This window comes from Peromyscus maniculatus, chromosome 11, assembly GCF_049852395.1.
Source record: "Peromyscus maniculatus bairdii isolate BWxNUB_F1_BW_parent chromosome 11, HU_Pman_BW_mat_3.1, whole genome shotgun sequence".
In the NCBI taxonomy this organism is placed as follows: domain Eukaryota; kingdom Metazoa; phylum Chordata; class Mammalia; order Rodentia; family Cricetidae; genus Peromyscus; species Peromyscus maniculatus.
In genome coordinates, this window is record NC_134862.1 from 37,547,785 (window position 1) to 37,559,991 (window position 12,207).

Here is a 12,207-nt window from a genome sequence, read left to right on the forward strand (position 1 = left end):
TTCTGTGACATTCATCGTTGCCTTAGACCTTTGAGCCTAGTGGTTTTTTTTCTGTGTACTTGCTCTAGTCTTACAAGCAAAGACTTGTATTAACCCCTGCTGTCATTGTCTTCTGTTTCTCATTTAACTAGGCTATGGCTAAGAAACCAAAAGTAGATGGACCAGCATCAGAGACACCACTGCTCGGTCCATCTCTGGTCCAGAATTCCCTGTTAGTAGATAGTGTCACTGGTGGGCCTGCCAACCCAAGTTTCCAGAAACCTTCAACATCAACCTTCCCTGCTCCAGTACCTCTAAGTTCGGGAAGTACTTGTGTTCAGGACAGCCGTGCATCTGATAGTCTGTCAGTACTGGCAACAGGAATGCCCAGTACCTCATACAGTTTGTCCTCATCACACCAGGAATGGCCTCAGCATCCAGATTCAGCCAGGACAGACCCGGTATACACTCAGAAACAGGAGGCCACTCTCTCTGGGAGCCAATACCTCAGCTTCCAGCAGGGACCTTCAATGACACTGCATTCAGGATTGCATCACAGGCCGGACAAAGTTGCCGAGCATCCATCGGCTAAGCAAGAATATGCTCACAAATCCGGGAGCAGCAAGCACCATGGGCCCGTCCCTGCTGCTCCTGGAGTAGCTCCTCAGAAAATGTCTTTAGATAAGTACAGAGAGAAGCGGAAGCTGGAGACCCTTGACCTGGACACAAGGGATCACTACATAGCTGCCCATGCAGAGCAGCAGCACAAACATGGGCCAGCCCAGGCAGTGGCGGGCAGCTCTGTCACTTCTCCCATTAAAATGAAACTTGCCATCGCCAACTCCGACAAACCGGAGAGAAGCATGGCCGAGAAAAAGGAAAAGAGTGGATCGCTGAAGTTACGCCTTCCCATCCCACCGCCTGATAAAGGTCCCAGTAAAGAAGAGCTGAAGATGAAGATCAAAGTGTCGTCCTCGGAAAGACACAGCTCTTCTGACGAAGGCAGCGGGAAGAGCAAGCACTCGAGCCCACACATCAGCAGAGACCACAAGGAGAAGCACAAGGAGCACCTTGCCAATCGCCACCACAGCAGCCACAAGCACTTGTACATGCACGGTGGAGGAGGAGGTGGAGGAGGAGGAGGCAGCGGTGTCGGCAGCGTTAAGCATGCTGCTGATGGGATGCCACCCACTGTGCTGAGGAGTCCTGTAGGCCTGGGCCCAGAAGGCATCTCCTCCAGCTCCAGTGCAAGGAAGAAGCTGCATGTCAACGATGCCTCCCACAACCACCACTCCAAAATGAGCAAAAGTTCCAAAAGTTCAGGTAGTTCATCTAGTTCTTCCTCTGTTAAGCAGTATCTATCCTCTCACAGCTCTGTTTTTAACCATCCCTTACCCCCTCCTCCCCCTGTCACATACCAGGTGGGCTACGGACATCTCAGCACCCTCGTGAAACTGGACAAGAAACCAGTGGAGCCCCACGGTCCTGAGGCCAATCACGAGTACAGTACAAGCAGCCAGCATTTGGACTACAAAGACACATTCGACATGCTGGACTCGCTGCTAAGTGCCCAAGGAATGAATATGTAATCACTTGTTTAGGTCAACTCTTCCTTTCTTTTGAATTTAAAAATGGTTGGAATGGAAGCTTCCTCCTGATCCAGCAGTGGGGCCACTGCTTCCGTATTTGTAAGTGCTGCTTTATTCTCCCCTCTGAAAAGAAGAGATGATAGGAAACAAGTCTGTCTCCACACACCATAGTGTTACAGTCCTGTAAACGCATGGAAGATGCAGCTAAGAACATTAGGATGAATGGCTGGCTGCTGCTAGGAGTCTAAGCTGCCTCAAGCTGTTGTTATTTATGATTTGAATACTGTAGCTGTTTTTTTGTTGTTGCTTGGCTTTGAATGAGTGTCAACTGTTTCCTTTTGTGTATTTATACTTGTATGTATGGTTTGCATGTCTCAGTGATAAAGGGATAAAACAGTGTACTGACAGCTGTTTACAAGGAAGTGGAGAAAAATGTACATACATTTTTGTATGTGTAGATATTACCATAAATACTCAGGATCGGAGCTGCTTGTAAGTATAACAATATACAGAATAACTTTATTTTCTCTCGGCAGAGTCCACCACTAATCTAAAACACAAGTGGCACTTTTTTATGTTAACCTTAAACTCTAGGCCTTACTGGAAGCCGCTGAGGGGACACTTCACTACTAGGCGGGGATGCGGTGCCACAGGTGGCCCTTAACACTGGGAAGTGCTCAGTTTGCCTTCAAAGGTTCTGACCAGATTGGCTGCAGAATCAGCCCCTGATTTCTGAAGGCTGAAGAGGAAAAAAAAATAAAGTTTACATACACTTGATGTGAAGTGCATTTAAATGTTTGTTGGCTTGTGCAGTGCTGGAGAAGAGCAGTTAATAATGGGGATGAGGATGACTGTGACTTAGCTCACAGGAACTCCCAGGGAAGAATTGGTCCATTTCTTCAAGAACTTTGACACTACCGATTTTAGCAGTGAACAGGAATCTCTTCCTTTAACATTTGCAGTGACACCATAGTCTTGAATATACTCTTCCCATGGAGAGAGAGAGTGAATGAGTATGTGAAAGCGAGAGAGATACCGTATTTCTTTTTCAGGTAAATGCAGTCTTCCTTATACAAATGAAATGAAACCTCTGCTCTCTTGATTCTTTTATATTCTAACAATAAATAAAAAGAACACATTGCTGACTGTGCATTGTACCTGTATTTATAGCTTGTGGTCATTATCAGGAAAATGTAAGGAAAAAGGCCAGCCTCAGGCAGGACCCTGCTGGAGGTTTTACATTTGTCTGCACATCTCAGTAGGTTCTTTCTCATCGAGGTGATGCTGGCACTGTCCCCTGACGCCTGGTCAGGGGATAGATGGACTTGTCTACATTTTGGTGTAAGCACCAATAATATGGCTCTTGTCTCTTGCCCAATCTTGAATTTATTTCTGTGGTAAGTCTTAGCTGTTGAGTCTCTTAAGATGGGTCGGATTCAACTTGTATTGAATCATAGTTTTCCTCTGTATATGAACTGTTTTGTTATAAAGCCACTGATCTGTGCACAATTGTAATTTTATTCAAGTATGTTGTGGTTGTAAATATTAGAGTTGAGCCTTGTACTCTACTTTTATTTAGCAATTACCTAATTTGCCAGTAGCTGTTTGTTTGTTTGTTTGTTTGTTTTTTAAAGAAATTGTTGATTATTTTGTCAATGTTATTTGAACTTGGGATGTCAGGAGCCTCTTTGTGGGAACTCAGCCTAGCAGGCTCATCCTCACTCTGTTTTTTCTTGCATCAGTAATCTGTTACTATGTGATTTTGTTGTGGTGGTATACTATTGTATCATAAACATGGTGATTCTGATGCAGCTACAGTTTTACTGTGGAACATATTCAAAGACTAGCATAGAATTAAACAGTGCGAGGCGAGGGAGGGAAGGGTTTTGTTCTTGGTGATTTAGATGTGAAACCTCGACAGAGCATCATGTGAACTGACATGGGGTGGTCATGCTACTGTATCATTGGGAGTGATGCCAGGAATTTTAATCAGCTTTTGTAAAGAATATCCAGAAAAGTAGTAGTGAACTTATTTTCAGTATGACCTAGAAAACAATGTGAATATTTAAGGTCTGGGACTATATAGTTAAACTTCACTGAGGATTTTCAGAAATGTGTTGGGGGTGTTTTTGTTTTTGTTTTTGTTTTTTAAGATATGGGAATAAAGGTAATTTTGTTGAATCTTATTGGTGCTAATGACGGACAGTTAAACAGATAGTGTATATGCTGTGGATCAGTACACTTAGTACTTCCAGAATTGACTTTGAAATGCTATGTATTCACTTTCCACTCTGTAAATGTAATTCTTTACAATGACTATTTATTAAAAGGCAGTCAGTCATGATTTTTACAGGATTGTGTGAACTATTCAAACTCTGCAACCTCTGACCAAGATGCTAAAACCACAATGGGGATAGTGCGTGAATCCTCTTACGTTCCCTTTCCACTAAGGAAAACCCTCATGATTCATATCACCATGAGTTTGCTTGAACCATCTTGTTTGCATAAAATAGTTCATCTGCATGGTCCCATTAGACTCTACCAAAGAAAAAAGACTCAGTGAATGGACATTCTATTGTGAGTCTTGTAAGTAGCCATAAATAACCAAAATAGTATCAAACTTAGGTGTGAATTTCACATGTGCGAAGTACTGTTAAGGTGATACATTTTGATGAGTTTTTTTAATACTTGAAAATATTAAAAAACATTCTCTTTAAATTGTCCTATAAAAGAGTGATTCATTCTTAAGGTGTGTTTCCCTAGGTTCGTGACCTTTTAACAAAAGCACATTGTAATCAGAGGCTTCCTGTCTACCTCTCAGCTAATTTTCCAAAATCAATATGTGCTTCCTAAATATTTGCCTTAGCTACTAACACGTGCTGTTTTCAGGACCAAAGCAAAGGAGTGTGTGTTTGTAGAGGTCTTGGAGACCTGCATTACAGACTCGGCAGCAGTGCCCACTGGTGGAGAAGAAGACCTTGCATGTCTCCTAGCAGCAGATTTTAGCGATGAAGGGTGATGGTGCCAGTCCCGGCTACCCTTAAAAGCAGTGCGTGTGCATCCCAGTCTTTCCTGGTATTGAGAATATTCAGCCTTCTAAGATGTCTTCCATGATACATCATGAGTACATACTTTGTGCCAACACATAGTAGCTATACCGAACTCCCAAACTTTTGGACCTATCCCCTTTGAACTAAAAATAGGACTAGTTAAGATTTGCTTTAGAGAACCAGTTTGAAATGTTTTCATTAGTTACAGATACCTTGCCTTTAGAAGTTTCAAAAAGTGTATTTTCTTATCTGAGAATTTAAATTCTGATTTTATTCCTTAGCCAACCTGAGGAATAAGCCACTGCCTATATATGCACGGTTGGAACATAGTTTGTTGATGAGATAACTCAGGCTCCTGCATTATGGAGACAGTTTGTTTAGATAACATCTAGGAAAGAGGAAAGTTTCTAGTTTGGGTTTTTTGAGATAGTCTTACTCTGTAGCAAGGATACAGGCTGGCTTTAAATCAATCCATTCTCCTGCCTTGGTGTTTAAGTTATTCCCAATCTTATCTAAGCAAAAAAGGACTTCAAAAGTGGGCTTAATTTGCCTGAAGATTCTGAGCGTTTCTTTGCTGAGAAAAAAATCGGGAAACTCTTGGTAACTAACTAAAGACCTTTACTTGGATTTCACCTGATTCAGCAGTTTCCCCTCAGGAGCCGCTCACTCTTGGGCAGTGGTAGGATCCACTCACCACATCTACACAGGGAAGGGAGTGGACTGAGTTTAACTCTCCTGTGCCTGTTGGTTGAAGATAGGCGGTTGAAACATGAGTGTGTTCCTTATTTTCCTCAGTACTCCCTGTTGAGATTATTGGTACTAGGGTGTGTGCTCAGAATGCAGGCACTGCAGTTAGATGGAAGCCAAGTCAGACACTTGTTGGAAACACCTGTCTTTATTGTTAGTGATCTTGGTGGTACTGACATGCTCCAAGTATGTTCCTTTGTTATTCCAGTTTTGAATTGTGTCCAGCCAGCTCTTGGCTCTGTGAGTCCCCTTTCCTGGTCTATAATTCACCATCTTCCTGCCTGGCATACTCTTGAGGTGTGCTGGCATGCCCAAGACTGCATGGGTAGGGGCAGTTCTGTTCTCATAAAGCTGGCTTTGTCCATTCACTGCAATTCAATAATCTCAAAAGTCAGTCAGTCCTATGAACTCGGTAGCTTCCCTTTGTTTCCAAGTTTTGAAAGGAAGCCTCACGTAAAATCCTCCAACTGACAAGTTCATTTAGTAGTTCAAGTAACTTGATTGGCTCAGTAGTGATAGCTTCCCTTGATTAGGAAAACTTCCCTGCAGTACTAATTTGTTATGGACGGTGGAATTTGAGCGTTCAAAACCCTTGTGGATAATTGAATGAAACAAGAAAATGTGTATAATGGCATGAATTAGCCGTTGAATTTCAGCTTCTTAATACATAAGGAATTATTAATAAAGTTTGTTTATTGACAACCAAATCCAAGGCTGTAATGTGTTAATGTGAATCCAAAATATCAGTTCCTGGGGGAAATGGGAAGTTCACTGTGATATAATTGACTCTCATCCATCCAAGTGCCTTAGAAATCACCCAGGAAAGCGTTTAACTGGAATAAGGTTCTCTACACTACTGTCAGCCTCAAACTGACAGTGATGGCCGTGGTAAAGGACTGGGTTTTGTGCTCTGTTCTCTTACAACCAAGGTCCAAGACTGGCTGGCCTCGAACTCACTACGAAGCTGAAACTGGCCTTGAGCTGCTCTTGGCATTTCCCAAGTGCTGGGACTACAGATAAGCACACCGGATTCACTCTGCTTTTTAAACACTTCTTATCTGCTCCCAACTCCTCTCCACCAGTTTTCTAGTAGTCTCTACTTAAGGGAAATGAAAGTGAGTCATAATTTTAATAAAATAGAATTGGGAAGTTTGTTTCCTCTAAAATCTGTTAAGCCTAAAAGTAGGTGTGATGTGCTTTGGTTTGGGGGGGAATAGGTGCCACCATGCCCTTGTGAAGGTCAGAGAACTACCTTTGGGAGTCCGTCCACCTGAGCCCTGTCACTGGCCTTTCTTCACGGTGACTGGAACCGCTTTTCCGAATTTGGGGATGTGCTGTCAACAGCAGAAAGGAACAGCTCTCACTGAGGCAGTCTGCAGAGTACCACTAACACAGACTGCTTTGGGTTCTTCCACACAGGGTTTCTCTGGCCCTGGTTGTCCTGTGGCCTCACAGGAAAGGTAAAAGGTCTGTGTAGAGACCTGGACCCTAACGTTCTAAGCCCCAGAACCCCTCTTCCTGACATCCTGGTTTAGCCACTGAGAAATGTACACAGTACATGGGAGCATGAGTTATAATTGATGACTGGGCTTCTTAGAACTTGAGGCCAGAAAAGGCTCCGGGAAGTGCTCATGAGGACATGAGTGTGTCCCCCAAACCTACGTTTGATTTGGTTTGGCTTTTCGAGACAGGGTTTCTCTGTGTACCCCTGGCTGTCCTGGAACTTGCTCTAGAGACCAGGCTGTCTTCAAACTGCCTCTGCCTCCCAGAGTGCCGGGATTAAAGGCAGGTGCCATCACCCCACACTTAATGTTAAGATGTGGATGCTCCTGAGCCAGCAAGCCTGTAGTATATAGAGCCTCGACAAAGTGGAAGAGAACTGACTCCCAAACACTGGGACTCGTACCTCCACATGCACTTCAACATACATGCACACACACAAACACACAATAAAATTCTAAAATACTGCTGGTTCACGGTCCATGTTAGTAATGTCAGTGTTGGTGAGGTAGACAAGAGCATCTCTGGGGCTAACTGACCAGCTAGTCTAGCCTCCTTGGTGAGCTCTAGACTAATGAGAGCCCATCTGAAAAATCAGGTAGACAGCACCTAGGGAAGTTATCCTGTCCACATGTGCACCGGCAGCCACACATAAAAGTACCTGGGAGTTAACATTTCTTTACTTGCACTTGGCCCCAGTTTACAGGAAGATTAAACATAATGAAGTGAACTGTGGGATGTAGTGCACACCCTTAATCCCAGCACTCAAGAGGCAGAGGCAGGCAGATCTCTGAGTTCGAGGCCAACCTGTGCTACAGAACAAGTTCCGGGACAGCCACAGCGACACAGAAACCTTATCTTGGAAAAACTATGTATACATTGAAGTGAGCTTGTTTTTGTCTGGTGTGTCTGTACACCTGTGCGTATGTGTGTGAAGGTGAGAGGTTGACATTGGGTCCCTTACTCATTGCTCTTCTGTACATTTTGAGATAATCTCTTAGGAACTCAGCTCACCGGCTGGCTCTACTGACTGGCCAGTGAGCCTCTGTGATCCATCTTGCTCTGCCTCAGCGCTGGGGTTACAGGTACATGCCCCCTTGCCTGCCTGACCTTTTGTGTGGGTGTTGGGGACCCACACTCAGTTCCTCATGCTTACACAGCAAGCACCTTACTGAGCCATCTCCTGAGCCCTATCAAACTATTTTGAAGGTTCTTAATCCAAAATTGTCCAGTATTCGCCGGGTGGTGGTGACGCGTGCCTTTAATCCCAGCACTCGGTGTGGAAGCCCGTTTCCAGGTTCCTCGTGGCTTTACCCAGCAGGTCCTCATAGAGAAGGATGATTGGACCATGGGCCTGAGTGCAGGTGTCTGAGATGGTCTGCACTTGGCTGTGCTGGGGGGAGGTCTTTTGCTCCACCCCTTGGTGTTTCTATAATTACCCTAGGGCAGAGACAGGGCTCGTTGGAATAGGTTCCAGGCCCTCTCGAGGTTATTCTTTATTTTCTGTTTATCTCCACAATCTAAATCTTTCTATTCAATATTTCCTGCTGCGAAAACTCAAGAAAACTCTGGGGTACTGTGGGGTTGGTGGGTAAATGCCCCGCAACTCCGGAGGCAGACAGGCATATCTCTGTGAGTTCGAGGCCAGCCTGGTCTACAGAGCGAGATCCAGGACAGGCACCAAAACCACACAGAGAAACCCTGTCTTGAAAAAAACAAAAACCAAAACAAAACAAACAAAAAAACCAACCAGAATTGTACAGTATTCTACATCAACAGAAGTGGGATAGACTTGTTAGCCAATTGATTTTGCTGTGGTCTGTAACAGTGAAAACAAGCCTTGCTCCCTGCCCCTTCCCCAGAAGTTTTAACAGGCTTGAACAGAAGTAGTTGTTGCAAATTTCAAAAGACCAGATTTCAGTAAGTTCTGGCTGGGAAGTGGTAGTGCACACTTGTAGGCAGGTCTCCACCAAGGCCACAGAGAGAAAGCCTGTCTCAAAATACAGAAACAACAACAAAAAAAAAAAACTCTCCCTCTCGAGTGCTGGGATTACAGGAGTACACTGCTACAGCCTGGCCGAGAATATAGTCCTTAAACAATAGCTGTCCAATTTAGCAGACAAAACATCAGCTGTAGCCTACCAATCGCAAAGGGCTTATAATCGTAACTCTTACCGGTGTTTAGAAATGTAAAAACCTTGAGTAACTACAATAGAGATGACCTCAAGCAAACTGGCCAGACTCCTCTAACAAGCTTACATGCTGACTCTTCCTCTAGCAAGTCTAGCTTTTCTTCCCCTATTTTAGGCTTAGCTAGTTCTCCCTGTGAATGTAACCTGACTCAGTGAAGTAAAAGCAACTGTCAGACCATATAACTAGAAAACTTCAGGGAAAGCAGCCTGAGGTTTATGACCACACCCTAAAGAGTTAAAGTATTCTAACTTTTTTTTTTTAAGTAGTCTGGGACCATTAAGAGTTTGAAAGAAGTCAGGCGGTGGTAGCACACATCTTTAAATCCAGCATTCAAGAGGCAGAGGCAGGCAGATCTCTGAGTTCGAGGCCAGCCTGGTCTACAGAGCAAGATCCAGGACAGGCACCAAAACTACAGAGAAACCCTGTCTTGAAAAACCAACAAAGTTTGAAAGAAAGACAACAGGGCAGGCAAGTGGTAGGTACCAGCAGCTGCTGGGAGGAGGAGAAGATAGAGAAAAATCACGCTTTTAAAAGATCATGGAGGTGGACAAGCAGCTGCAGAAAGATGAGGTGGGGAGTTGTCTGTGGGAGACCAGCTCCCATCTTTTCAAGGAAGGGTTCTTATGAGGAGAGAGGGATAAGAAAATATCAGAAAGATAGAGAAGAGGAGAAAGGCAGAAACACAGGGTAGCTTCAGAAAGACCTGTGTCAACGCCCAAAAGTCTAGTCCGTTTAGTCAAAAGGGCTTTTTATAACAATGCCAAGGGGTGGGGCAAAAGACCTCCCCCTCGCTAGGTCAAAGCACACCGCAAAGTCAAGTGTAGCCCCTTTCAAACACCTGGGAACCACGCCCGTGGTCAGATCACTCCCTTATGCAGCCCTGCTGGGTAAAGCAAGCTCAGATTCTCAGACCCTGAGTTAAGTTCTCACCAGGAAACCTAAAAAAGTAGTTTTTATTGCTGTGATAAAATGACCAAAAAGCAACTTGGGAGGACAGGGTTTTATTTCAGCTTATGCTACCATATCACAGTCCTTCACTGAGGGAAGTCAGGACAGGAAAAGCAGCATTCTTGGAGGCAGGAGCTGATGCAGACGCCATAGGGGAGCTCTGTTTACTGGCTTGCTCACCAAGGCTTGGTCAGCCTGCTTTCTTTCTTTTTTTTTTTTGTTTGTTTGTTTGTTTGTTTGTTTTGTTTTTTCGAGACAGGGTTTCTCTGTGTACCTTTGCGCCTTTCCTGGAACTCGCTTTGGAGACCAGGCTGGCCTCGAACTCACAGAGATCCGCCTGCCTCTGCCTCCCGAGTGCTGGGATTAAAGGCGTGTGCCACCACCGCCCGGCTGGCCTGCTTTCTTATAGCACCTTGGACCACCACTCCTGGGGTGGCACTACCTTCAATGGGCAGGGCCCTCCTGCATCAGTCACTAAGAAAATGCACTGTAGACTCGCCCATACACCAATCTTATGGAGGCATTTTCTCTGTTGAGAGTCCGCCCCCCCCTCACGTGACTAGCTTGTGTCGCATTGACTTTACACTAGCCGGTAACAGGGGTCTTCGGGGGGCAAACAGTGAGAAAGCGTCAAGGAAAGTATATTAACAAGAAACACAGAGAAGCGAAAGAAAAGTTAGTGTGGGGTTTTTTTAATACTGATTTTTACCTATGTGTGTGAATGTATGCCACATGTTTACGTAGGGTCCAAGGAAACGCTGAAGGAAGACCCCAGTCTCAAATAGCATGTAAGAACAGAGAGCGTGTATTACTATACCAGCATGCATGCGTGCGTGGTTGGTCTTTCACAATGGCGACCCCGAGAGGAGCATGCAGGCTCCCTTTAAGCACAGCTAGGGGAATTTTAGGAACAGTTAGGTCATCTCAAATACGATTGGTCAAGCCAGCAGCAGTTACAGTCGTACACTTTCAATTGGCTGAGGTTCTATCTTTGGACATACGTGGGTAAGTTTCAAGGGGTGTGCAGGAACTGTCCTCGAGACACTGTGGGGCTGACTCGGGCCTTGTTCGCGCTTTTCCCTCGTCCCTGAATGTCATTGTTGATAAGTGGCCCTTTACTGGGAGAGAGAACTGTTTGCCCCTCTCAGAGAACTGAAACCTAAATTCACTTGTAAAAATGGAAAAGTTTAACCCTTCATTGGCAGAGGCCGGAAGGAGGTGCCAGGTCCCCTGAAGCTGGAGTTTTAGGTGGTTGTGAACCACCCGACCTGGGTGCTGAGTGCTCTTTAGTTCTGAGCCGTCTCTCCAGCCCCAAAGTTACATTTTTAAAACCGGAACTCAGACAAGCAGGCAGGCTTAGCAGTGAAGATCTGTAAGCAGCCGCCCAGCTTCTTGAAGACGTCTGCGTTCAGGGACAGAGAGAACGATACAAGGCCCTCAGCTCCTCCGGTTACACACCCTAAGGTTTCTAGAGTCGAAGGTTAGCGTCAGATTCCCGGGGAAATTCCAAATTCTTGGGATCCATTGCTCCAGGAGTCAGTAGCTAAAGTATGGTGTGTGTGTGTGTGTGTGTGTGTGTGTGTGTGTGTGTGTGTGTGTGTGTAGTGTGTGTGTATAAAGTATGGCTTTAGAGTGTGTGTGTGTGTGTGTGTGTGTGTGTGTGTGTGTGTGTGTGTGTGTATTTCTGCCAGGTTGGTTACACCGTCACAGTCAGCAATCCCTAGGACCTCTCACCCACTTTCCCCACTCCCTCCAGACTTCTTTTGCAAGGATTAAGTCACGAGTGGCTGAGGAGGTAACCCGGTGGTTAAAATGCTTGCTGCACAAGCTTGAATACCTGAATCCCCTCCCCACACCCACACTGAAAATCACTGGGAGGAGCTGGAGGGTCGGCTCAGCTGAGTTCATAGCATCTGTTACTCTTGCAAAGGATCGAGGCGCAGTTTCGAACACCCATATTAGGTGGCTCACAACTACCTGCAACTCCAGTTTCAGGGCATCTGACATTATCTTCTGGCCCCTGGACACCTGCACTCACACAGTGCGCATACATACCCTCGGGCACATAGAAAATAAATCTTTAAAAAAAAAATCACACAGGAGGCCCCCTGGGGCTGGTGAGCCGACTAGCCTAGCCAATGGGTGAGCTCCAGGTCCAGTGAGAAACCCTGCCTCAAAAAACAAAGGAGACAGCAACAGAG

The 12,207-nt window shown here is 45.2% G+C and overlaps 1 protein-coding gene across 7 annotated transcripts in view; it reads left to right on the forward strand.

Moving 5' to 3' along the window:
• Positions 1-4,286, forward strand: part of Ccnt2 (cyclin T2) — a 32,490-nt gene extending 28,204 nt beyond the window's left edge. For 5 of the 7 annotated variants that reach the window (XM_006992975.4, XM_076547289.1, XM_076547290.1 and 2 more), the window contains one exon: positions 132-4,286. In XM_006992975.4, coding sequence (XP_006993037.1) covers positions 132-1,568 — 1,437 coding nt within the window. In that variant the 3' untranslated portion in view covers positions 1,569-4,286. The remainder of the gene's footprint in view (positions 1-131) is intronic. The other 2 variants (XR_443144.4, XM_006992976.4) reach the window with 1 other exon arrangement.
• The last annotated feature ends 7,921 nt before the right edge of the window (positions 4,287-12,207 follow it).